The sequence below is a fragment of the Elephas maximus genome, chromosome X, assembly GCF_024166365.1.
Source record: "Elephas maximus indicus isolate mEleMax1 chromosome X, mEleMax1 primary haplotype, whole genome shotgun sequence".
Classification (NCBI taxonomy): Eukaryota; Metazoa; Chordata; class Mammalia; order Proboscidea; family Elephantidae; genus Elephas; species Elephas maximus.
This window is the reverse complement of record NC_064846.1, coordinates 137617191-137641191: the sequence shown is the minus strand read 5'-3', so window position 1 is coordinate 137641191 and position 24001 is coordinate 137617191. Positions and strand designations below refer to the sequence as shown.

The 24001-nt window shown below is 40.7% G+C and overlaps 1 protein-coding gene across 1 annotated transcript in view; it reads left to right on the top strand.

Moving 5' to 3' along the window:
• LOC126069135 (cytochrome b-245 heavy chain) overlaps positions 1–18431 on the top strand; it is a 38617-nt gene extending 20186 nt beyond the window's left edge. Inside the window, exons 7-13 of the mRNA XM_049872125.1 lie at positions 1883–2012; positions 5841–5933; positions 8541–8794; positions 9645–9807; positions 11137–11283; positions 14500–14624; positions 15640–18431. Coding sequence (XP_049728082.1) covers positions 1883–2012; positions 5841–5933; positions 8541–8794; positions 9645–9807; positions 11137–11283; positions 14500–14624; positions 15640–15766 — 1039 coding nt within the window. The 3' untranslated portion in view covers positions 15767–18431. The remainder of the gene's footprint in view (positions 1–1882; positions 2013–5840; positions 5934–8540; positions 8795–9644; positions 9808–11136; positions 11284–14499; positions 14625–15639) is intronic.
• The last annotated feature ends 5570 nt before the right edge of the window (positions 18432–24001 follow it).

Below are 24001 nucleotides of genomic sequence, written 5' to 3'. Positions count from 1 at the left end.
TGGAGTAGGCAGAAGAGATAGAGTTACCCCGTTCTTCAATTGAGGAGAATCTGATACTTAAACTAGTTAGGTGATTGCTCACAATCTCATGGTTGGGTGAAGTCTGAACTGGGATTAAAAATCTAGGTTTCCTGACTCCTGGTCCTAGCACTGAGAAGTAAAGGAGAAAACCAAAAACAAAATTTTTTTCTATCATTTATTCTCAATGTGAACTTGGGCATAAAGAATTTTAATAGTTATCATTTATTGCACTCTTTGTCTGGCATTTTTTGTATATCATGCCATTTAATTACTAAAGTAAACTTTAATTAGGTACTATTACACTTATTTTATAGCTGATGAATCTGAGGCTCAAGAAAAGGTTAAATACCTTGCCTAAGGCTACCAAACTAGTCAGTGGTGGAACCGGGATTTGAACTCAAGGCTGACTGCCTCTGGTCCAGAATTCTTTCCACCAAATCATTCTATTTCATGTTACCTGGCTTCTCTTAGCTTTGATGTTCCCATATGTAAAATGAAGTTAATAATACTTACCTCTGAGGCTTGTTATGAGGGTTAAAATGAGATAATTAGTGTATAGTGCCTTGCCCTGGCCTGGCAAATAACAGGTGCTCAATTCATGGTAATTCTCCTCCTCAAGACCTCCCCCCACAAAAAATAGAAAATCCACTGAAAACCCACTGCCATTGAGTCAATTCAACTCACAGCAACCCTACAGGACAGAGCAGAGCTGCCCCATGGGGTTTCCAAGGCTGTAATCTTTACAGAAGTAGACTGCCACATCTTTCTTCCACAGAGTGGCTGGTGGGTTCAAACCAGAGACCTTTTGGTTAGCAGCTGAGCAGTTAACCACTACACCACCAGGGCTCCTTCAGGAATAGAATTTTTTTTTAAAGGGGTGGTTAATTATCTTGAATTGAAACATTCTCAGAATATACTACCTGACATGATAAATTTCATGTCCCCAAAACAAAATTTACAAAGAGCCATCTGTGTTCCTTTTTATTATATATTCTGAAGGCAGTCGTTTATGTTCCTTGAGGACAAGGAAGAACATGACTTATTTGACTTTGTGTCCCCTCCCCCACCCTCACTAAAAACTCAGCATTAACGTATGTTTTAGTAGTTGTTCAATGAATATTGACTGAATTGAGGCAAATGGGCTCTGCATACTTCAATGGACACACCATCAGTACTAATATCCGTGAGAACTTCATATTCCCCCCAAAGTTAAGTCTTCCTAAATCAATTTTGAACTTTTGGTGTAAATTAGACAGTTTTTGAACCAATAGATAAAGTACTTCCACTAAACCTCAGGGCTGCTAAGCCTCATAACATTTCTGCTAAGTTACAGGGCTACTTATATGAGTTGTCCACTGCTCAATGGTGCCTGGCCATGGGGGCTAAAAATTAGCCCACACTCTTCTGGCCAAGACCTTTGCCTGTAAGACTGTCCTCACAGAGGGGCACTTTTTCTAATTCGCACAAAGGTACAGTATGGGCTATCAGTATCCCCATTAGATTTGTAGTTTTTTTGTGTTTTTCTTTCTCTGTAAATGAAAATGATACTTGAGACAGAAGCACAGATACTCGTTTTAAGAAAACATGTATTTATAATCCCAAACTTATCCTCTATAATATTACACATAATTATTCACTGGGCCACTTTACATGTTGGATTATTATTTCTTTTTTCTATTGGTGACAAATGTATACTTTCTTTCCCTTCCCTTAATCTATTTGGAAGGAGCAGTAGGATATCACTTCTAAGTAAATGTAAAGGACCCACATTACAGTACTTAAAATGTGCCCAGAATCTCCAGAAACAAAGAGCTTAATGTTTTTCTACTAAATGGCCTGGACTTACATTTTCTACCCCCAGACGAATTGTGCGTGGACAGACTGCACAGAGCTTGGAGAAGCATGACCCATACGTATGTTCTCAAAATATCTCAGACTGGGGAAAAATAAAGGAATGCCCAATTCCAGAATTCTCTGGGAACCCTCCTATGGTACGTATGATTCACTGTTGCTATTACAGTTTTATTACTGACTATAAAAATTGCCTGGCGGGGACATCTGACCTCCTCTAACTTCATAAGGGGGAGAGAGAATTATTATTAACAGTCCAAGGCTGACTCCTGTGAGGCAGAGGTCAGATAGGCCTTCTCTCTCCATCATCTTTACCAGTTATAACACCAACCGTCCCTCCCACTGCACTCTCTACTTCTCTGCTGGGTTTGATAATTCATTGCAATGGCCACACAGAACTCACAGACAATACTCACAATTACTGGATTTATTAGGGAAGTAAAGGTTTAAAATTCAGATTCAGGAACACTCAGGATAGAGTTCTTCCATCAGGACAGCCTCTTCTCAGTGGCATGCATACCTCTCTCTGGCTCCTTGGCCTCTGCATTGCTCTTGCAAGTGTTACAAAGCTCTTTTAACTCTGCCAGTAAGTGCCCAGATGCACCCCACTCTGCCAGGAAGCCTCCTGCTCAAAGGTACTCAGCTTTCTTGTGCCGTGGGCCGGGAAGCCCAATGCACCATCTGCTGCCAGTCTCTTGGTTCCTGCCATCTCGCCACCATCTCTCGCTGTCTTCTGTGTTACAGCTCCTCTCTGTTTCCTGGATCTAGGAAATTCTCAGGACAGGGATCCTGGGGCCAAAGGATAAGCTCCACTCCTGGCTTTTTTTTCTTGATGGTGGTGAGATTCTCCCTTCCTGCCTCTGAGATGGCTCACTTTAAGCCTAGTGGGATGACAAAACTGACCAATCCCCTTGTTAGGGTACCATATACCTTATTTGCATCATCCTACCCCAAAAGGGTACCATGTACCTTGTTTACATTATTAGCAAGCTATCTCCCTGGTGGGCCACAAGTACCTCATTTGCTTAGTCCCACCCAGTCATTAGTTACAAAGACTATGGCTAGAAGGGCCATATTAAGTAATTCCCTGCACCTCACTGACAGTCTTCAAACTGTCTAAGAAACTCATCCAAATGTCATAGAGTTGTTCATTACAAATGCCATGGAACTGCCAGGAGGTTACAAGTATCTACTTTGCTCTGCTCTACTTATTGACCAGAGTTATTTCTTGAAAAATAAGCTTTGCATTGGTCTATTATCAATGTGGTGATATAAAATGCTGAAAACACAGTGTTTTTAAAAGCCCTATTTGGGTCTATCTCATCTCTTCTCTCCTGAGTGTGAGGGCTATAATAACATTAGTTAACTATTTCCAGAGGAACACTTTGGCATTCCATTCTAAGCCGAGCTGAATAACTCAGATAATCACTTATAAGGACCTGGGGGCCTCTTCGGATGCCATGAAGTAAGCCTTTTTATACAGCTTTCAGAACTGGGAAGGAAATTGGTGAGGTGGCCCCTAGGGCTGCCATTAAACTTCATCAGGCCTTGTCTATGAGCCATAAAGGAGGCTGGAGAGCCAGGTTCACACCAACACCCATAGCACTGCACAATAAGGTGGGAGGGTGGCAACAGTGACCAAGGGAAAACATGGTGGAACAGTTCTCTTCTTCTGTAGAGCGTTCTGAAGGATTCTACTTTGTGTATGCTCAATGGCTGTGATCCATAGAGTAAGAAATGGGCCCTGTAACCATCATACCTTTTTATCCTGCGTTGGCAGTCAGTACACCTTATTGCTACCCAAACAAAAAACCTAAACCCATTGCTGTCGAGTCGATTTTGACTCATAGCAACACTGTAGGACAGAGTAGAACTGCCCCATAGAGTTTCCAAGGAGCACTGGGTGGATTCGAACTGCTGACCTTTTTGGTTAGCAGCTGTAGCACTTAACCACTGTGCCACCAGGGTTTCCTATTGCTACCCATTGCTATATATAAAAAAATAAAGAACCTCTGCATAGTATAACATAAAGGCAAGTTTCCCATTCCATTTTCTCCTTTCTTTTATCCTACTCTCCTAATACAGTACTTGCCTCAGCCAGAGGTGGTGAGGATTAAGTGCAATAGTTGTTGCTGTTGGGTACCATTGAGTCGATTTTCGACTCATAGTGACCCAAGGTGATAGAGCAGAACTGCCCCACAGTGTTTTCTAGGCTGTAATCTTTACTGGAGCAGATTGCCAGGCCTTTTTCCAGTGAAGCCACTGGGCGGGTTCGAATCGCCAACATTTCTATTAGCAGCTTAGTGTTTAACCGTTTGAGCCACCAGAGCTCATTTTGTTCTGCTGTACACAGGGTCGCTATGAGTCAGAACCAGCTTACCTAACAACAACTCCTGGTACAGGAGTATTCTTCCTCTAGATACAGCATGGTGTCTGGTGACTTAAAAGCCTTAAGCAGCCTTGCCCATTAACGAGAGCCATCACACACATCAGTGAACTGCTCTCACTACAGGCAGACATCAATAGAAAGGAAAAAGGGGGAACTGTATTCTCGGTCCTCTAATGGGCTGGGGGAAGCACATTGACTTGATGACAGTTGGAGTCAGAATGGAGCCCTGGTGGTGCAGTGATTAAGAGCTTGGCTGCTAACCAAAAGGTCGGCAGTTCAAATCCACTAGCCATTGATTGGAAACCCAATGGGCAGTTCTACTCTGTCCTGTTATTGTTGTTGTGTGCCGTTCAGTGGATTCCAACTCATAGCAACCCTGTAGGTCAGAGTAGAACGGTAGAGCTCTTAATCACTTTGCCACCAGGGCTCCTACTCTGTCCTATAGGATCGCTATGAGTCACAATCGACTCAATGGCAACGCGTTTGGTTTTTGGGTTTTTTATTAGGCAGTGGGTTTAATAGGCATCTACCTCAAAGGAGCTTCTGGATTTCTGAGAATATTAGAGGCCAAGTCCAAGCAATAGCTCTGTTAAACAAGACCCCATAGTGGCACCCAGGAAACAGATGAATGATAGGAGACTGTTTTAAAAACTTGTCACATGAAAATGAAGGCAAGCAGCATAACTTTCCTGACCTTTGTGGCAAATATTCTTCAACTTTGGGTGGAGATACAGGACATGTATGTGCTCTCAACTTTCTACACTAAATTTCTAGAAAAAAAAGAAAGATCATAGTGAGACTGTAAGAGGCATACCCTGATTTAATCCTCTTTGGGATCCATTCTGGGAAGTCACATTTGTAGGTGGTATTGTCTTCTAAAATTTTTTGTTTCTTCAGGTATTACACTAGGAACTTAACTGGTTGAGTCCCAAAACAAATCTGTTTGCCCTCAATGTTTTTACATAGCCAACAATGCTACAGAGTAATTTCAGTATGTTCTGGCAAAAGTGATCGTTGAGAAATTTGAAAATCTTTCAATTTGTTCCCATTCAGCAAGTGCACTGTATAGCTTCCAGAACTTACCAAGATATTGGAGAGACAGCTAAATTCTTGCACAAAATTTGTAATCTTTCAAGAGGTTAAACTTCTGTCTACGGCCAAGAGAAAGAAATTGCAATGTTGCATTAAAAGCTATGATGTTGCTGAAATGCTATCCTTTAAAGAAATATTCATTCCGAAACCAGCCCTGCTTTGTTGTAGTTTATTGCTACTGCAATTGTGACACTGAGAGGAAATCTCATTCTTGTGGGAAGTTCCTCTTGGGAAAGTTTCATACTGTAGATTTAGTTCCCCAATGTAGCCAAGGAGAATGTTCATTTTCATGGGCTCAAAAATTTATTTTAATTTCAGATATTTCTCATGTGTTCTGTTGTAGAAGAAATTTACTAATCTAGTATGAAATATTTAAATAAACCTACAGAGATTACCTTGATTTTAAAATTTTTGTCCCTATGAATCTTTTCTTTACTAGCTACCACTCCTTACCACACTCTCATTCTCATTTTTGCTCTGATTACAGACTTGGAAATGGATAGTGGGTCCCATGTTCCTGTATCTCTGTGAGAGGTTGGTCCGGTTTTGGCGATCTCAACAGAAGGTGGTCATCACCAAGGTATTGGTTGGTTAAGGAATTACTAGTAGTCAGTATCTAACTATGTCATGGATGAGTCTACCCAAGTGCTCTGTATTATTGATCACAGGTCTCTTGCACCCAGTTTATTTTGATTCAACATACGGAATAAAAGCAGACTGACAGTTTATTTCAATGGACTTAGCTTGAGAGTCAAATGGTTATTTAGTGCCTTTTAACCGGGGAAACTTGAAGTTACCATTTTCTGTTGTAAAATGAAACCAAATGCTTTGTGTGTATGAATGTGTGTGTGTGTGTGTGTGTGTGTGTGTGTGTACAGCAGAGGGGCATAGAGGGATTATATTGTTAGTTAAGAGTAGGGCGGGTAGGCAAAAAGAATGAGTTCAAAAAGATATAAATCAAACATCAAGTTATTCAGATTTACAAAAAATCAGGGCACCAAGGGCAGGACTGATTGTGGTTAAGATTGTTTCCCAGGTCCTCTTTCCTTTACCTCCTTTTCCATGTGTAATATGTAATCATAGACTACCAGACTTGAAGTACCGAAAGTCTCTAGCTCATTATTAACTAAGCTGTACCCAGAACTGGGCCTCCTAATTCCAGTTCTTGGGTGTTTATCTCTCACTCTGCTATGACGCTTCTCATCACAAAATAAATAAATATAAATGGAAACTCCTTGTTATAGCTTCAGGAAACACCAGGAAGGCTATTTTTATCAACTACAGTTTAATTCAGCTCAACTCGGTTCAAAAAGTATTTACCAAATCCTATTATGGGTTATTTTTATAAAATGCATATTGTAACTTTATCTCTTGGCATCTATGGAGAGTCACAGTAAAGTTAGTCCAACTGGAATAGGAAGTCTTGAAATATAGGAAACCACAGCAGTTCCCCTTTTATAATATTTATATTTTGTTATAAAAGAAATCCCACAGATCAGCAAAACGTGCTACCACAAAGTTTCCCTTACTAGACTAGACTGAACCAAACAAGTATTTTCCTTAAAACAAGTTTCTAAGATAACTTTGTTTTTCTGGGAAGGAAATACTCATTTTCTGCTCATATAAACAAATCTAAGAAGCAAGGTGTTATCTGAAAGTATGCCAGTGAAAAAGTTGTCCGCTAGTATCTTTTTATTTTGTTAAATCCCATTTGTGCTTGTGGCAGCAAAATCATAATATGGTAATAATTGTTTCTACCACACAAAATTATACCATGGTAAATATAATATTCAACATAATTTTCATAAATTTTGATTTTTTGTTTGTCAAAATGAGGCTTTACAACTGCTTTGTTCAGAGCCAAAGGGAAGTTAGTTACAGCTTTTTCATATCATAGACATTCAAATCATGAGTTCTAGAAATGTTTGGCAATTTTTATTAAAAGTATTCCCCACTCTTTTACAGAACCCTGTCCCCCGCCCCAAGAAAAGCCCAGTAATATCAGTCAGCATTAGGAAGCTGTTATTTTGTTTCTATTTTTTTTCCTTCAATGTTCCTAGATTTGTCTTAAAAAAATATATATATAAAGTTCCTTCTAGGGGTATTAGGAACTATCAGAGAAACAGTATATTATTACTTTCTGTATTGCTGTGAGAGCTCTTTGCTATAACCTATTTTTTTAAATTACATATTCATTTACCAATTGATGGGCTTTTTGGATGTTTTCCATTTTTTACTATCATGAATGAAGCTGTTATGACTATTCATATACAGGGAGAATGAAGATGGCAATGGGTGGGTAGGACCTGGTTTGGTGAGAGATGGATGGTGTACTCCTCAAGTAGGGGGAAATGTAGAACCAAAGCAAGGAATCAAACAGGTTCAAGGTGTGATTCAGGATAAAGATAGACCAGCATGCTTAGGTTTCATTTGGGGGATATTGCTATACAACTAGCCAAGGAGATCGCCTTCTTCTGTCCAGCTGCTAAGACCCTTGGTCATCCCCTAAGGCCTGGGGAGGTAGGAAAGCTGAGCTGGAAATTATCCCTTCTTTCTATTTCTAGCACCTTCCTGACTTCTTAGAGAAGAAAAAAATTACAATAGGCTCATGTCTGAGGTTAGATTCCCAGGAAACAGATTCTGAGACAGAGAACTGAATGAAGACAGTTTATTGGGGCATATTCTCAGGAGATGAGTCTATAGAGGACATCAAAGAAAAGAAAAATAAATAGCAACAAAATAACAGCTTCCTAATGCTGACTGATATTACTGGGCTTTTCTTTGGGGGAGAGGCAGTTAAAGAGTAGGAAATCCTTTTAATAAAAATTGCCAGACATTTCCGGAACTCATGATTGGGAAGAGGGAGATTCTGACCCTCAATGTGGCTGCAACTGCAGCCTTAGCTGATCCTGTGAGGAGTGCTGGAGTTGGGAGGACCCCTCAGGGTTGTTCCAAGTTGAGGAGAAGGGCCAGGGCTTTGTATCCCTGCATCAACCAGCCACTGACCATTGGCTGCAGTGGAGAGCAGTTCCCAGTAAGAACTACATCTGCTGGAGGAACTGCTGTGTTAATCCTGGAAAAGGGATCTGGGTATGGCATCTTAGCTCAGCTTTCTTATCCATATGGACACAGAAGAGGCAAGTATTTGGGAAATGTGTGGTTTCCAGGGACATGTTTTGTTCCATAGGTAGTCACTCACCCTTTCAAAACCATCGAGCTGCAGATGAAGAAGAAGGGATTCAAGATGGAGGTAGGACAATACATTTTTGTCAAGTGCCCTGTGGTGTCCAGGCTGGAGTGGCATCCCTTCACACTGACGTCTGCTCCTGAGGAAGACTTCTTTAGCATCCATATCCGCATTGTTGGGGACTGGACGGAGGGGCTGTTCAAGGCTTGTGGGTGTGATAAGCAGGAGTTTCAAGATGCCTGGAAACTACCTAAGTGAGTATATGAGTTTAGGAAAAACGGTATTACCTAGCTTCTTTCCCTCCATCTATCACTATACTGTCGTCTGAGATTTTAATAAAATACACAGGTTCTAAGAAAAAAGTGTTATTTCTGTGTTCCCCATTCTATGTGTGAGGTGTATTTATGCATATTTTGTAACCGTTATGTGAAATATAAAAATTTTAATCCAATATTAGTAATGAATACTCCTAAATTCCTTTAAGAATGTAGGGGTCAAGGGCAAGATATATTAACTTTTCCTAAGAAACATAATAATATTGTATCTAAGATATTCTTAATCTTAATTGACGTAAGTTCTTTGAGGGTAAGTGCCATATATTATTCCCCTTTACCTCCTACTCTACACATACCTGACATGGTGTCAGCCACTTAGTAGATGCTAAAGAAAAGCTTGTGGAGTCAATCAATGAATAAACAGATGAAAAATGCTGATGTTAAATTTACAACATATTACAATGTTGGAAATTCTTGCTTCATTGTGCAACGTAAGCAGAAATTTCAAGTGTGAGGTGCCCTGACAGGAGATACAGGTGTGTGTGTGTGTGTGCGCGTGCACACATGCATGTACGTGAGAAAGAGAAAATACCTGTGCTGAGTTACCAAACGTTCTCAGTTACCTAGAAATTTCTCTTCTTACTACCAACCCCCATGTTCTTACTAAGTTGATTACTTGAAAGCTATTTCATAGAAGACAACACCCTATAGACACATCGTCCCAGTTTGAATTGACATATTTCACGTTCCCCAGAGTGATGATATGTACTCCACTCACTCTGAACAACAAGATATTTCTGTAACTGTCACTTCCTCCATTTTCCTCCAGGATAGCGGTTGATGGGCCTTTTGGCACAGCCAGTGAAGATGTGTTCAGCTATGAGGTGGTGATGTTAGTGGGAGCAGGGATTGGGGTTACGCCCTTCGCATCCATTCTCAAGTCGGTCTGGTACAAATATTGCAATAACGCCACCAATCTGAGGCTCAAAAAGGTAGGTTCCTTAGTGGTTAAGAGCTACAGCTGCTAACCAAAATGTTGGCAGTTTGAATCCATCAGGCACTCCTTGGGAACCCTATGAGGCAGTTCTACTCTATCCTATAGGGTCGCTATGAGTCGGAATTGACTTGATGGCAATGGGTTTCCTTTTATAGAGGGCCTAGAGCAGTCATTTTACTCTGCCAAGTGAGGCCTGAGAGAGCCTTCAGGGTCAAGGCTGGTAGAGGCCCTGGAAAGTGAAGAAAAGTTCTGGGAGGTTCCATAGCATCAGCATACTCCTAAAAGGGCTATTTGACATGTTAAATATACTTCTATATATGCAGGCCTATTTGTGAAAATAAAGTATTTGTATAGCGTTGTTGGACATTTAGAAGAAATAAAGTTGGCAAAGAGACAGTATTCATAATCCCAACCCAATAGTTCTTATTTTTATATATTCTCTTCCAATATTTCCCATGTGTTTACATACTTCTAGAAAATTGTAATTAGTATGTACAATTCCATATCCTGCTTTTTTCCATCTATTATAATAAGCATTTTTCTGTCATGACAGGCATCATAATGACAATTTTAATGATTTTATCATTTTCCATTGAGAGGATATAGAATAATTTTTCTATCATTGTATGTCAGATATTGAGATTTATTCAATTTCCAACCCCCTAAAATTCTTTGTGTGGAGGGGGAAGGGGACAGGAGACGTCCTTTCATGAAACTGTTATTTTCTTAGCCTTGGGATAAATTAAATTCCCAGGGAATTTTTTTTGTCACACATAAATTTGGTTTCATTGCCTGATAAAGGACATCTTTAATAAGCCTTGAGTCACTGTAATAACTTTGAAGATAAACTCTGATAGGGATGTTGAGCCTGCCTTGAGTTTTCATTCTCTCCTTTTATCTCTTTTCTATGTGGAGGAGGGGAGGAAAGAGCTATTTTTTTTTTCCTGGGAACTTTGTAGCAGGTGGGGAAGGAGTCCTGTGGCAGCTACTACTAGGTTTCAGTAGGCTTTCTGACAGGAGATTCAAAGAAAGCCAGGCATTCTGGGAGAGCAAGAGCAGACGCAGAGGGAAAGTGGATGGAAACAATGGCATTTTTTTTAAGCTATGTATTTCCAAGTCCAAGCTGTGTATTTACTGTCCTGCCTGTGTGGAGGCCAGTGAAGAGTCATGTGAGCTAGCATCTCTAGACATTCTAGGCAGCAGGAAAAAGTTGTGGGGTAGGAGGGAGGAATCCATATGTCAATGCTGATATATCTATCCAAATACAATCTGCTGTAGCTACCTACCTAAAACCAATCTGCTTCATGACCCATCTCTCTTTCAGATCTACTTCTACTGGCTGTGCCGGGACACACATGCCTTTGAGTGGTTTGCAGACCTGCTGCAGCTACTGGAGACTCAGATGCAGGAAAGGGACAACGCTGGCTTCCTCAGCTACAACATCTACCTCACCGGCTGGGATGAATCTCAGGTGAGGACAAGATCCCACATGTCCGCTCCTTCTGGTTGAGCCCAGGGCTTACCGACTTCCCCTTGGTTATTGGTGTGTTTTGTGTACTGTTTTCTTGCCCCCTTCCCCGCAAGGACAGTGGATGGACTTGAGTAATCCAGCACATTCACGCTCACTCAGTACCCTCATATGTTTAGACTGTTGAGATTAGATTCAAAGTTGGTATTTGAACAGATCAAAGCTAAGTAGCATGTTGCTAGTTGCCACAGAATGAGTTCCAACTCATCGCAACCCCTTGTGTGCAGAGTAGAACTCTCCATAGGTCGTTCAAGGCTGCGAGCTTTCAGAAGCAGATCACCAGGCCTAGTCTTCTAAGGAACCTCTAAGTGGGTTCCAACTGGCAACCTTTCAGCTAGTAGTCCAGCACATAATCATTTGTGCCACTCAGGGAGTCAGGAATAAAGCCATGACTTTGACCTTATTAGAGCAATGTGCCCACCAGGGGTCTCCAACCAGGTGGCAAGATGAGTTGTAGGAAGGAAATATTAGTTCTCTCTCTCTCTCTCTAAATATCTTATCCTTTAATTTGTACTTTTATGTATCTTTTATAATATACACAATACATTTAATAAACAGTAACTATGGGTTTTTTTGTTTTTTTATGGGTTTAGGTTTGTTTTTGTTACTTACATATATGTGTGTGTGTATATATATATTTATATATATACATATATGAACTGTGCTTTCATAAATGTTTGACGACCACTGCTGTAATAAAAGAAGCCAGTGGTTCTCAAATGGGGGTGATTTTGCTCTTTCAAGGGAACACTTAGCAGAGTCTGAAGACATTTTTGGCTGTCACAACTGGAGAGGGGTTGATACTGGATAGAGGCCAGGGACGCTGCTAACCAAACCCACCCATTGCCATCGAGTCCATTCTGACTCAGCGTAGAACTGCCCCACAGAGTTTCCAAGGAGGAGCTGGTGGATTGGTACAGCCAACCTTTTGGTTAGGAGCCAAGCTCTTAACCACTGTACCACCAGTACTCTGGGATTCTGCTAAACATCCTACAATTCACACAATGGTCCGCCACAACAAAGCATGATCCAGGTCCTAATGTCAAAAGTACCAAGGTTGAGAAATCCAGAAACAAGTTAATAATTCCTAGAGGGCAACAGTATGTAAGTAAGCAACATTAATGACTTGGCCTGGAAGCAGCATAGGCCGTCACCCTGAGGGAGGAGCTAAGACAATCTCTGCCTAATTCCTTCCAGCATCTCAGCTGGCCACACTCAGACCTTGGCTCCTCAACCCTGGGTGAGTGTTCCCTGATTATGGAGAATAACCTTTCTTTTGGTCTTTGACATATTATTTACCCTAGGTTCTCCTAGTCTTAGAATAGTCTTGTAGCAAATGTAGATTCGGGGACATATGACCAAGAGAATTGCTGCACCAGAAAAAAATGTGGTTTCAAGATCCCATTTTTTGCAATTTAAAATCAAAACAAAACCCTTGATAAAAGTGAACCCAGGAAAAAAATTTTCTACATGAATTGCTTTTATAGTTTTGTTATTTTAAAAAAAGCCGGATACATTTTTTAAATGGTAAATTTATTTGCACTGAAAAAATCATTATTTTTCTTCACAGAACTAGTTACGTAGGACTGTTAAACCAGAATAGCTAACTTTCTTAACCTCTCCATCCCTATCATCCATCCCCTGCCCGGTGAATTTAGAATCTGATTTAACGTTTAAATAAATTTAATTAACCACTTTTATGAAAAGCACCTGTTGTTTAAACTGCCTTGGAGTGGTAGCAGAAAATCAAAATATAGCTATGTATGTGCACATTCATGCATGCACACACATGTGTCCACACACACACACAAGGAACGGCTTGGTTTGACGTATCATATGTTACCAAAATATGAGCGCATTTTAACCTCTGATTGCTTTAGTTCTTAATGTTTCTCATAAACGATTGAGAGGATATTAGGGTGAGGAGAAAAAGCCAGGTGTAAATCAGAAAGGAAAAACAGAGAATTTAAATCCTGATCACACAGCAACCAGTACCAGTTGCCATCAAGCCAATTCTAACTCATGCAGACCCCATGAGTTGCAGAGTAGAACTGTGCTCCATAGGTTTTCGAGGTCTTTCGGAAGCAGATCACCAGACCTCTTCTTCTAAGCTGCCTCTGGGTGGGTTCTAACCACCAACCTTTCGGTTACTAGTTAAGAGCTTTAAGCATTTGTGCCACCTAGGAACTCGTACTCACACTTCAAAGCTCAACTCAAACGCTGCTTCCCTGGAACTTTCCTGTTTCCTCTCACGCCACCTCCCTCTTTGCTCTCATTGCGGGGTACGTGTGCCTCTTCCATGGCATTCATCACACCCTAATCTAGAGACAGGATTTTTCATGCTTAAACTTCATGGTCTCCCCATCTAGACTGTAAACTGCTTGAGGATGACCCAGTTTGTTCATTTTTTAAAAACAGCTTTGTGGAGATATAATTTGCATACCGTACAATTCACCTATTTATAGTGTACGAGTCAATAGTTTTTAGTATATTCAGAGTCATGCATCCATCACCACAATGTTAGAACATTTTCATCACCCCAAAAAGAATCCCTTTACCCATTAGCAGTCACTCCCCATTTCCCATACCTCCTAGCTTTAGGAAACCACTCGTTTACTTTCTGTCTCTATGAAATGCCTATCCTAGATATTTCATATAAATGGAATCATGTAATGTGCGGTCCTTTGTTACTGGCTTCTTTCACTTAGCAAAATGTTTTCAAGGTTGATCCATGTTGTAGCATGTATCAGTACTTCATCCCTTTTTTATGGCTGAATAATAATCCATTGTATGGAGATACCACATTTTATTTATCCATTTATCAGTTGGTGGGCATTTGGGTTGTTTCTGCCTTTTGGCTATTATAAATAATGCTGCTATGAATATTTTGTTTGAACACCTGTTCTCAACTCTTTTGGGTACATACCTAGGTGTGGAATTGCTGGATCATACACTAACTTTATATTTAGCCATTTGAAACACTGCCAGGCTGTTTAGTTTGTTCATCTTTGTTTAGTACCTTCCAGCCCTCTATTATGATGCTTTGTCCCTAATTTTTGTTAGAGTGGCTAGTGAGAGCTTGGTTTGTGAGATATATAAATACGCCTGTGTGTGTTTTCACAGCATGTCTCATTTTTGTGAATTCATGTCCTCTTGCAGGCCAACCACTTTGCTGTGCACCATGACGAAGAGAAAGATGTGATCACGGGCCTAAAACAAAAGACCTTGTATGGCCGTCCCAACTGGGATAATGAGTTCAAGACAATTGCAAGTCAACACCCAAAGTAAGAGCCCCCCCCGCCCCAACCAGAGTGTTCTTGAGGCTCATGGTCTGCCTAAAGCAGTAACTCCCAAACATGACTAGATTTGTGTATTCTAAAAACTAAAACAACCAGATTTCTAGGTAGCAGTTGAATTTATGCCCAATAGAAGCTTCCAAGTATCTCTGAGTTTAATAAAAAAAAAAAAAAATTTTTTTTTGACCTAGGGAGTTCTTAAAAACAAAGATTCTCAGGCCCCTGCCCCAGACTTACTGAACTCTGCTCCTCCCAAATATGACAACAATTCAATATAATTCCTATTATTAAGGAAACACTGTCCTTACTTTAAGTTATAGATTTGGGGTCTAAAATAAGTTGACTGAAGTCCCAGGGTCCTTTCTGCCCTCACCAAAGCTTCACTCAGCATGGAATTTTGAGGGTATCCCCATCTTGCTAGAGCACATGATAAACTCAAGAAATCACCATAAATATATCCTTTTAGACCAGCACTTCCTAAGCATTAATGAGCACACAAATCACCTGGGAATCCTGCTAAAACATGGATGCTGATTCTGATGCTCATGGTGCTGGCCTGGAACTACACCCCAAGGGGCAAGACTTTAGACTCTAAAATTTTGAGCGATGAAGCCACACCAAGTCGTTGGCATAAATGGGACACACAAAGCACGTTTGTTACTGATTTCAAGTATTCAGAGAAGTTTTGAGGGCACAGAGCCCTGAAGAGAAGCAGCCCACAGACTCATGAATCCACCATTTTCTCTGTGGTAGAAGTTTCCATAAGCTGTCTTTGGATGTTACAGTCCAGGGCAGTTGACTGCCCTTTGAATCATCCAGCTGCCCCCACAAACATGACTGTGCCACCTTCCCACAGGGTAAATCTGCCATTGGTTGGAGGAACGAAAGAGCAGAAGGGAATCTGCCCTGGGGTCTGCTATCAATAGGAAATTTCCCTGTCTTTTATCTCAGATGTCTACCTTGCTCCAAAGCCTGAAACTATCTTCTTTTTTTCCCCCAAAAGTACAAGAATAGGAGTTTTCCTCTGTGGACCTGAAGCCTTGGCTGAAACTCTCAGTAAACAGAGCATCTCCAACTCCGAGTCTGGCCCTCGGGGAGTGCATTTTATTTTCAACAAGGAAAACTTCTAACTCATCTCTCCCATGAGGAAATAAATGCGGGTTATGCTGCCAAATGCCCAGACAAATAGCGCTAGCTGATAGGCTCCCCCTGCCTTTAAAGAAAGGAGAAAAAGAAATTATAACGTGATTTTTTTTCCTTCAAAGGAATTACAGAGATTGTTTGATAATGACCTACATTTTTATGAGGCTTTATGATTTCCAGATCACTTTTACAAACATTATTTCATTTTTTTTTTCTTCACTGTAATGCCACGAGGAAGGTAGTGTAGGGATTCCTGGACTCATTTTTAGGATAAAGACACGGGGGCTCAAAGTGGCTAAGTAACTAGCCTAAGATTATGAAGCTGAGAGCAGATCTAGGCCACCTAACCCCAGGTTTGGTAGTCTTTCCATGACACTGCCTCAAAATTGATTTGTATACTCTCAAAAGGAAGACACAAACCAGAGAGAAGCTATTCATTTTCCATTTTGTTTTATTTTGTATTATTTTTGTTATAGTCACTGTCATATTGAAGGAAATTTTCCAGATAGTTAGGAGCTACTATATGCCAAGAGTGACTTAACACATAATAAACACAGGATTGACATCTGTGCACACTCCAGTTTACCAATACAGCAACCTAACTGGGCCAGAGATTCTTCCTGAAAAAAAAGAATATAAGTCTGCACTGAAGTTAAAGTAATCCAAAGAATTTACCATGGTGCTTGGCAGGTAGTGGGTACTCAATGAAAGTTTGTTGAATGAATGAATGAATGAAAAACCCATTCAGAAGCACATAATGTCAAGGTAGAATTAATATTAAACTTTAAACAGAATTATCTAAGGAAATAACTATGTTAGATTGGAACCTGATTCTCCTGAGGGTAGATAACAGATGAAAAGTCTTAACCAATTGGATGTTTTGGTAGCTCCCTCACATCCTTGTTTGAAGCACGGGGAAAAGGGGAAAGGAGGCAGAGTATACATCTGATATAACTCAGCTCCTCTAGTCTCACTCCCTATGCTATAAAGAAGTGCAGGCTGATTTACTGCCTGCAAAGGTCTCTCCAGCCAGCTCTTGTGAATTTGAAATTAAGAATTGTGACAAATATGTATCTGATTTGCTCATCTGTGTTAAATAATGCCCACCTCTTCTCCTTAAAAAAAAAAAAACAACCCATTGCCATCGAGTTGATTCCGACTCATAGCAACCCTATAGAACAGAGCAGAACTGCCCCATAGAGTTTCCAAGGAGTGCCTGGTGGATCTGAACTGCTGACCCCTGGTTAACAGCCATAGCTCTTAACCACTATGCCACCAGGGTTTCCCCTGCTTAAATACTCACACACAAAATAGATCTTACAATTCTGGCTAAAGGTTTATTGTTGTCATGATCATGGTCATCCTGAAGTTGACATTCTAGAAACTAAAATCTGCAGCTTACTGTGTAGATATTGAATTCACACCTAAAAGAATGTTCTCGATAGCCATGATTTCAAGAAATAGTCTCTAAATCACTGTTAGTGTGGCCAGAAGCAGTTTTTCTTTTCCGTAGAACTGCCCCATTTCTGGGAAGTAGAAGCAGTTTCATTTGCCCCACCCTCTGGGGTCACAGATATTTAAAACTGTTATACTTTGGTAACAAGGAAGACAAAGAAGAGAGCAGTGGAAAGGACAGAAGTCAGAGTTTGAAAGAAAGGAAAGGCAAAAGAGAATAGAAAGAGAAGGAGAAAAAGACAAAAGGGAAAGTTAGGGAAAGGGGGTCTCAGGCTGGTCAGTTTCTACCCCAAATTTTTTCAAACTTTGTATATATTGAAGGTAATTGAAAGATGAATACACATACTCATTTTATTTTGATTACATACAGGATTGAATCATTTAAATTCTATTCACAAATTTTGGTGCTGAGAGGGCATATTCAGTGGATTGGGATGAATTGGTAAGAACTCAGTTCCTTGTGGTACTACCACACCTTTGCGCTCCCAGGATCCCCCTGGGGCACTGAGGGCCTCCTGCTGTGGGAATGTCTCCTCTCCCAAATATCTCAGTAAGGTTTCCACCTAGAGAAACCTAGGTCCGTTCTGATCCCACTGCACCCTAGGTATCAGTTCATTCATTCAACAAATATTTGTTGTACTATTGCTATGAGTCAGGCTCTGTAATCATAGTTTCAATTCTTTACACCAAAGGGTGAGCAAGAGAGGGAACCTCAATTATGAGGAGGCTCAGAATCTTGGTGCTTTCTAAACTACGTGGCATAAGTACAACCAGCTCCGTTTGTTGTTCTGAAAATGTCTCTCCAGGGTTTTCTACTTTGAGACCAACACAGTTACCAAAGTAGAGATCTGCCCTGTGTTACCCTGGTTGTAAGATGAAAAAATGAGTGTAAAAGTGCTTGTCATTATGAGAACTTCCTTTTTCATTCTCCTCCCCAGCCCCCAGCTGCCAGCCGCCAGCCCAGCTTTTGATTTTAGCATTTAGTTAACAGTCACTGAAAGCTGAAAAAAAATTTTTTTCAGAAGCATTACTTTTAATCTCAAGGCTATGAAGGCTTTTCTTAGTTCTCCTGCTTTTGCAATACTGTGATTACGAAATTTGAGTACTTGATTGTTGTGTATGGATAATTGGGGGTGGGTTCCTGGGAGACAATTTGCAGGAAGGACCATTAAAATTGTGTACAACTATTAAAATCAATGAGCCCTCCTTGTGTCTTTTATCAATCTTACTTTAAAGGGTTAACTTAGCTAGCAAAGATGTTCTTTGCCCCAGTGGGGCTGAGATTCTCTGTATTTCTGTATCTAACAGGCCAAACACTGCAGGGTGTATGGATTGTGAAGGGAAAACTGAGTACCAAGTTATATGCTAATATCCTGGGGATCTTCACAGCACTGATATAAGAGAAGGGAAGGTCACTTCACTGTCTTGGACAAAATTTCAAAGGAGAAGATGCCCTAGTCTAAGACCATTCCCACTGACCTTTTAGATTCTAATTTTGCAATTAGGTGTCATCAAATAACTTGGTAGCTATGTATATATACATACATACATATTCATCGTTCTGTATTGACCATTGTTCCAAATGAGTCAACCAGTTACAATCCCCACTGTCTAGCAAATGGATAGAGGCAGCATGGTATGTTTCCATGGGAGCCAGCAGGTGTTGTCATTGGGGGGAAAGGACATTACCTAGAATAATAAAAATAGCTGCCATTTAGTAAACACTTCTACTATGCCAAACACCTTACACATACTTCAGCTAATCCCCAAACAACACCCCAAGGTAGCCTTTTTTGGTCCCAATTTTGTTGATAAGAAAATGGAGGTGGCTGAGAAAACCAAAAACCAAACCCAGTGCCGTCTAGTCAATTCCGACTCATGGCGACCCTATAGGACAGAGTAGAACTGCCCCATAGAGTCTCCAAGGAGTGCCTGGCGGATTCGAACTGCTGACCCTTTGGTTAGCAGCCGTAGCATTTAATCACTACGCCACCAAGGTTTCCAGGTGGCTGAGAGAGGATGAATATTCAAATAGGCAAAGGTCCTACAACTAATGGGTGACTAAGTCAACATTAAATCCACATCTTTCTGGTGTCAACACCCATGTTCTGTTTACTGCACTAGCAGATTAGACAAGGTATAAGTAACCAACAATATATTCAAAATTATTGTGCCAAGTAGAGATTATGCATTCCAATAACAGTGATGGTATAAACCTCTGGTTTATGCCATCTAAGTTGCTTGGTATCTTAGTTTAGAAACACTGGTTAACTTGAGTAAAGCTAATTTTTACTTTTAAATTAGGAGAGAATAGGACATATCAAGAAATGGAATTGTTTTTGCTTGAGAAAGGAGGGTCCAGGACTCAATAATATTTCTTACATGTACTTCTTTAGATAAAATATTTCTGGCAGGGAATGGCTAGTTATTGTTCATCATATTTATAAAATTGCTTGAGGAAGAAGCTAAGTGTAAAAGAACAGAATTTCTCAGCTATAAATGTTGTTAGGCAAAAAATAAAATTGCTGACAAAGGCTAGGAAGCCCAACCCCTGGAGTTCTCTAAAATCCATTGCCATCGATTCCATTCCGACTCATAGCAACCGTATAGGACAGAGTAGAACTAACTGCTCCATAGAGTTTCCAAGGAGTGGCTGTTGGAGTTGAACTGCCAACATTTTGGTTAGCTGCCAAATGCTTAACCGCTTCACCACCAGGGCTCCAGAGTTCTCTAAAAGATGGACAAAAATCAACCAGATGACCTGCAATTCTGTTAAGACTATAAAATTTCAGACTATTAAAGGTTAAGACTAGTTCAAAGGTCTTTATTATCCTGCACAGTTGGGGAGGGAGTAAGCCTAAGCAATTGGATGTTCTAGTTAATAATAATTACTGATAATCGATTAGCAATTTTTAAAGAGTTTGGATACTGTAAGGTATACGAAAAAATTAAACCCCAACATACAATGTTTTGTGGATAAAAGGAAATACTAGAAATGTTGTAGTCCCTGGGTGATACAAACAGTTAACACTCGGCTGCTAACCGAAAGACTGGCAGTTTGCGTCCTCCCAGAAGTGCCTTGAAAGAAAGCCCAGATGATCTACTTCTGAAAAATCAGCCACGGAAAATCCTGTAGAGCATAGTTCTACTCTAACACCCATGGGGTCTCCAAGAGTCAGAATCAATTCCACAGCAACTGTTCTTTGTTTTGTTTTTTAGGAAGGTTGAACACGAGTAGAGGCTATTATGAGTTCATTTTCTGATTTTACTCTGAGACTAACTACCTGGAGACTGTGCCTGTCTGATTTTCAGAAACAGTCCAAAGTATTAGACTCTGAAACCTCATCCTTCACAGAAAACTGCCCCCAAATAGAGCAAGCCTGATTTTTTAAATAGTTCAAAAAGTCTTCATAAATCTTAAAATTACATTAGAATATTTAGTAATCACCAAGTTTACCATTATGTTAGATCACTTCATTGCTAAGCAGTGCTTCCTGTTTTCAGTCATGCAATCCCCAATTAAGTAATAATAACCTCCCTAACCCACCCACTCTCATAGGAAAATATAAACATCACTCTTTTGGGTCAGATGGGGGGATTCAGGGCATAAGGAATGAGTCATCTTTGTTCTTTTCAAAAGATGCTAGCAAATTTCAGAGATCCTTGTGTTGGTTGATATCATGCTGACTAAAAAATCTCCTAGAATAGATAATGGCCCTGTATTGGCTGAAAACCACCAGGGCACACAGTTGACATGGTAGTTGTTCCATTCGAAGCTGTTGAAGGACAGCAGAACTATCTGATCATCCTGTTTTCCAGTTGGGGGTTCTATATCACCCATGGCTGTAACATCACACTCATACATCTCTGTTATCAACTTCTTACTGTATTCATTACCCAGTGTTTCATTCTGCTGCAGCAAATGTACCTGTGGCTTTACTGAGATCAAAGGCAACAATGCGTTTGACAGTGTTCAGCTCACAAAAGAAAAAAAAAAAAAGGAGGCTGAAAATCAGCCTTTACGACAGGGCTTCGAACGGATTCAAACAGGTTCAGTCATGGCCTATGAAGCAAAACTGGAACAGACCCAAACGTTTATAATTTGAGTGCTCCGGAAGGCTAACCGGAATGGGAAAAATTACAGCCGACGCCCTGGAATGGGAGACTTGGAAGAGCATAGTGAGCCCTTTCAGGAGCCTGATACATGAGATTGGATTATTGCCAGGACTGTCGAGAGCGAAACACATTCAAAGTGGCACAGTCGGCCGCCATCTTTGAGCGGGGCATTACTGTTTCCGACGTTGCTCAAAATCTGAGGGGCAAGAGATTTGGTTCTACTCAACGCATACTCTGCCCTTTTTTTCTAAGAGGGAGATTAGGTTTCTAGCAGGGCTTCAGCCCATAGTTTTTCTCATTCTGGTTACCCTTCCATAGCACCCAAGTTTTAAAAATTCGGGCCTGTTTCAGTTTCACTTCCTCGGTCACGACTGAACAGGGTGGAACCTGTTTGAAACCCTTCTTTAAAAATATGAGCTTTTGTACTTTTTTTCTTTCTAGAGACTGATCTGCAAACTTTACTTTCTATTTGGTACATGTAAAAACGTATCTTGAGAAATCAGCTTCCTCTTTTAGATATTGTATGTCGCATGGTAAGGAGATGGGAGTAGGAAAAAAAGTGAAACAGATGGTATCAGCATTAACTAGAGGGAAAAAGACAAGATAGAGAATATTGAAATGGATACAGTGATTATTTTCTTTAAAAAGTAAATAATGTTTAAATTGATTTCAAAATGGCCCCATTTTTTTCTACTTCTTTTATCAACATCCTCTGCAATGTGACTTTTCAGCTCCTTCCACCAAGAAGAGGAATTTATTTGCCCACCCCTTGAATCTGGGCTGTTCTTGTGACTTGTCCTGGTCAATATAATGTGGTGGAAATGATATTTGTGTGAATTCCAGAGTCTAGGCCTCAAGAGGCCTGGCATTCTTCTGTTCTCTGTTTTGCTCCTTTGCCTTTTCCCTGAGAGCATGCCCAGGCAAGCCTGCTGAAGGACAAAACATATTCCAGCAGAGCAGGGCTTCACACCAGTTCTTCCCGGTTCAATCATGGGTGAGGAAGCGAAACCAGAACAGATACAAATTTTTTTAAATTTGGGTGAACGGTAACAGTAACCGGAATGGGAAAAATTACAGGTCAAAGCCCTGCTAGAAACCTAACCTCCTTCTTAGAAAACAAGGGCAGTGTACACGTTGCCTGGCAACCAAATCTCTTGACCAGCACTGGAAACTGGTCAAGAGTGTTGAGCAGCACTGGTCAAGATTTTGAGCAGCACTGGAAACAATGGTGCCCCGCTCAAAGGCAGTGGCAGACTGTGCCACTTTGATTGCGTGTCCCCGTCCTGGCAATAGTCCAGTCTCAGGCATTAGGCTTCTGAAAGGGCTCACTATGCCTCTTTTGAGTCTCTCAATTCAGGGCTTCCACCCAGGGCATTCAAATTGTAAAAATTTGAGTCTGTTGTGGTTTCATGTTGTCGGCCATGACTGAACCACTTCGAAGCCCTGGAGCGGCATCAGCCTAGTAGTCGCAACTGAGCCCCCACTCATATGAGAGACCCCAGCTAAGATTAGCAAAACTGCTGGCCAACCCACAGCTGACTGCAGATGCATAAGTGAGCCCAGCTGGGCCCTGTTGAGATTAGCAGAACCACTCAGCTAATAGATGCATGAGAAATATTAAATAGTGGTGGTTTTAAGCCATTAAATTCAGGGTAGTTTGTTACACAGAAAAGCTAGTGGTATAGCTGGTATCAAAAATTGGTGAGAGAGATGTAAGTATACAAGATGAGAGTTTAGTCCAGATTATATTCATGCTTACACAGCAGGGCCAGCTCTTCTGGGGATTGCTATAAAGAAAGCATTTGCTTTTCTATGAGAAAAACACTATATCCTCTGAATTGTAATAACTTGTGTAGAGTCATAATTTCTTTGAAAGCCCCTGGGCTCATGAAGTCTAAAGGTATTGCCATCCTAGAAAATATAGGTTATTTATTTTAAACAATTGTACCACAATAGCTGTTATGGATTGAATTGTGTCCCCCAAAAATGTCTATTAACCTGGCTAGGCCATGATTCCCAGTATTGTGTAATTGTCCACCATTTTGTCATCTGATGTGATTTTCCTATGTGTTGTAAATCCTGGTGGGGTAGTCATTAAAGAGTTTGGCTGCTAAACAAAAGGTCGGCAGTTCGAATCCACCAGGTGCTCCTTGGAAACCGTATGGGGGCAGTTCTGCTCTGTCTTATAGGGTTGCTATGAGTTGGAATGGAATGGACTCCACAGCAATGGGTTTGGTTTTTGGTTTGTAAATCCTACCTCTATGGTGTTAATGAGGCTGGATTAGAGGCTGTTATGTTGTTGAGGCAGGACTCAATCCACAAGATTAGGTTGTATCTTGAGTCCATCTCTTGAGATATAAAAAAGAAAAGCTAGCAGAGACAGGGGGACCTCATACTACCAAGAAAGAAGCACTGGGAGCATAGCGTGTCCTTTGGACTCAGGTCCCTGCACTGACAAGCTCCTCCACCAGGGGAAGATTGATAACAAGGACCTTTCCCCAGAACCAGCAGAGGGAAAGCCTTCCCCTGGAGCTGGCACCCTGAATTCAGACTTCTAGCCTCCTAGACTGTGAGAGAATAAATTTTTGCTTGTTAAAGCAATCCACTTGTGGTATTTTTGTTATAGCAGCACTAGATAACTAAAACACTGT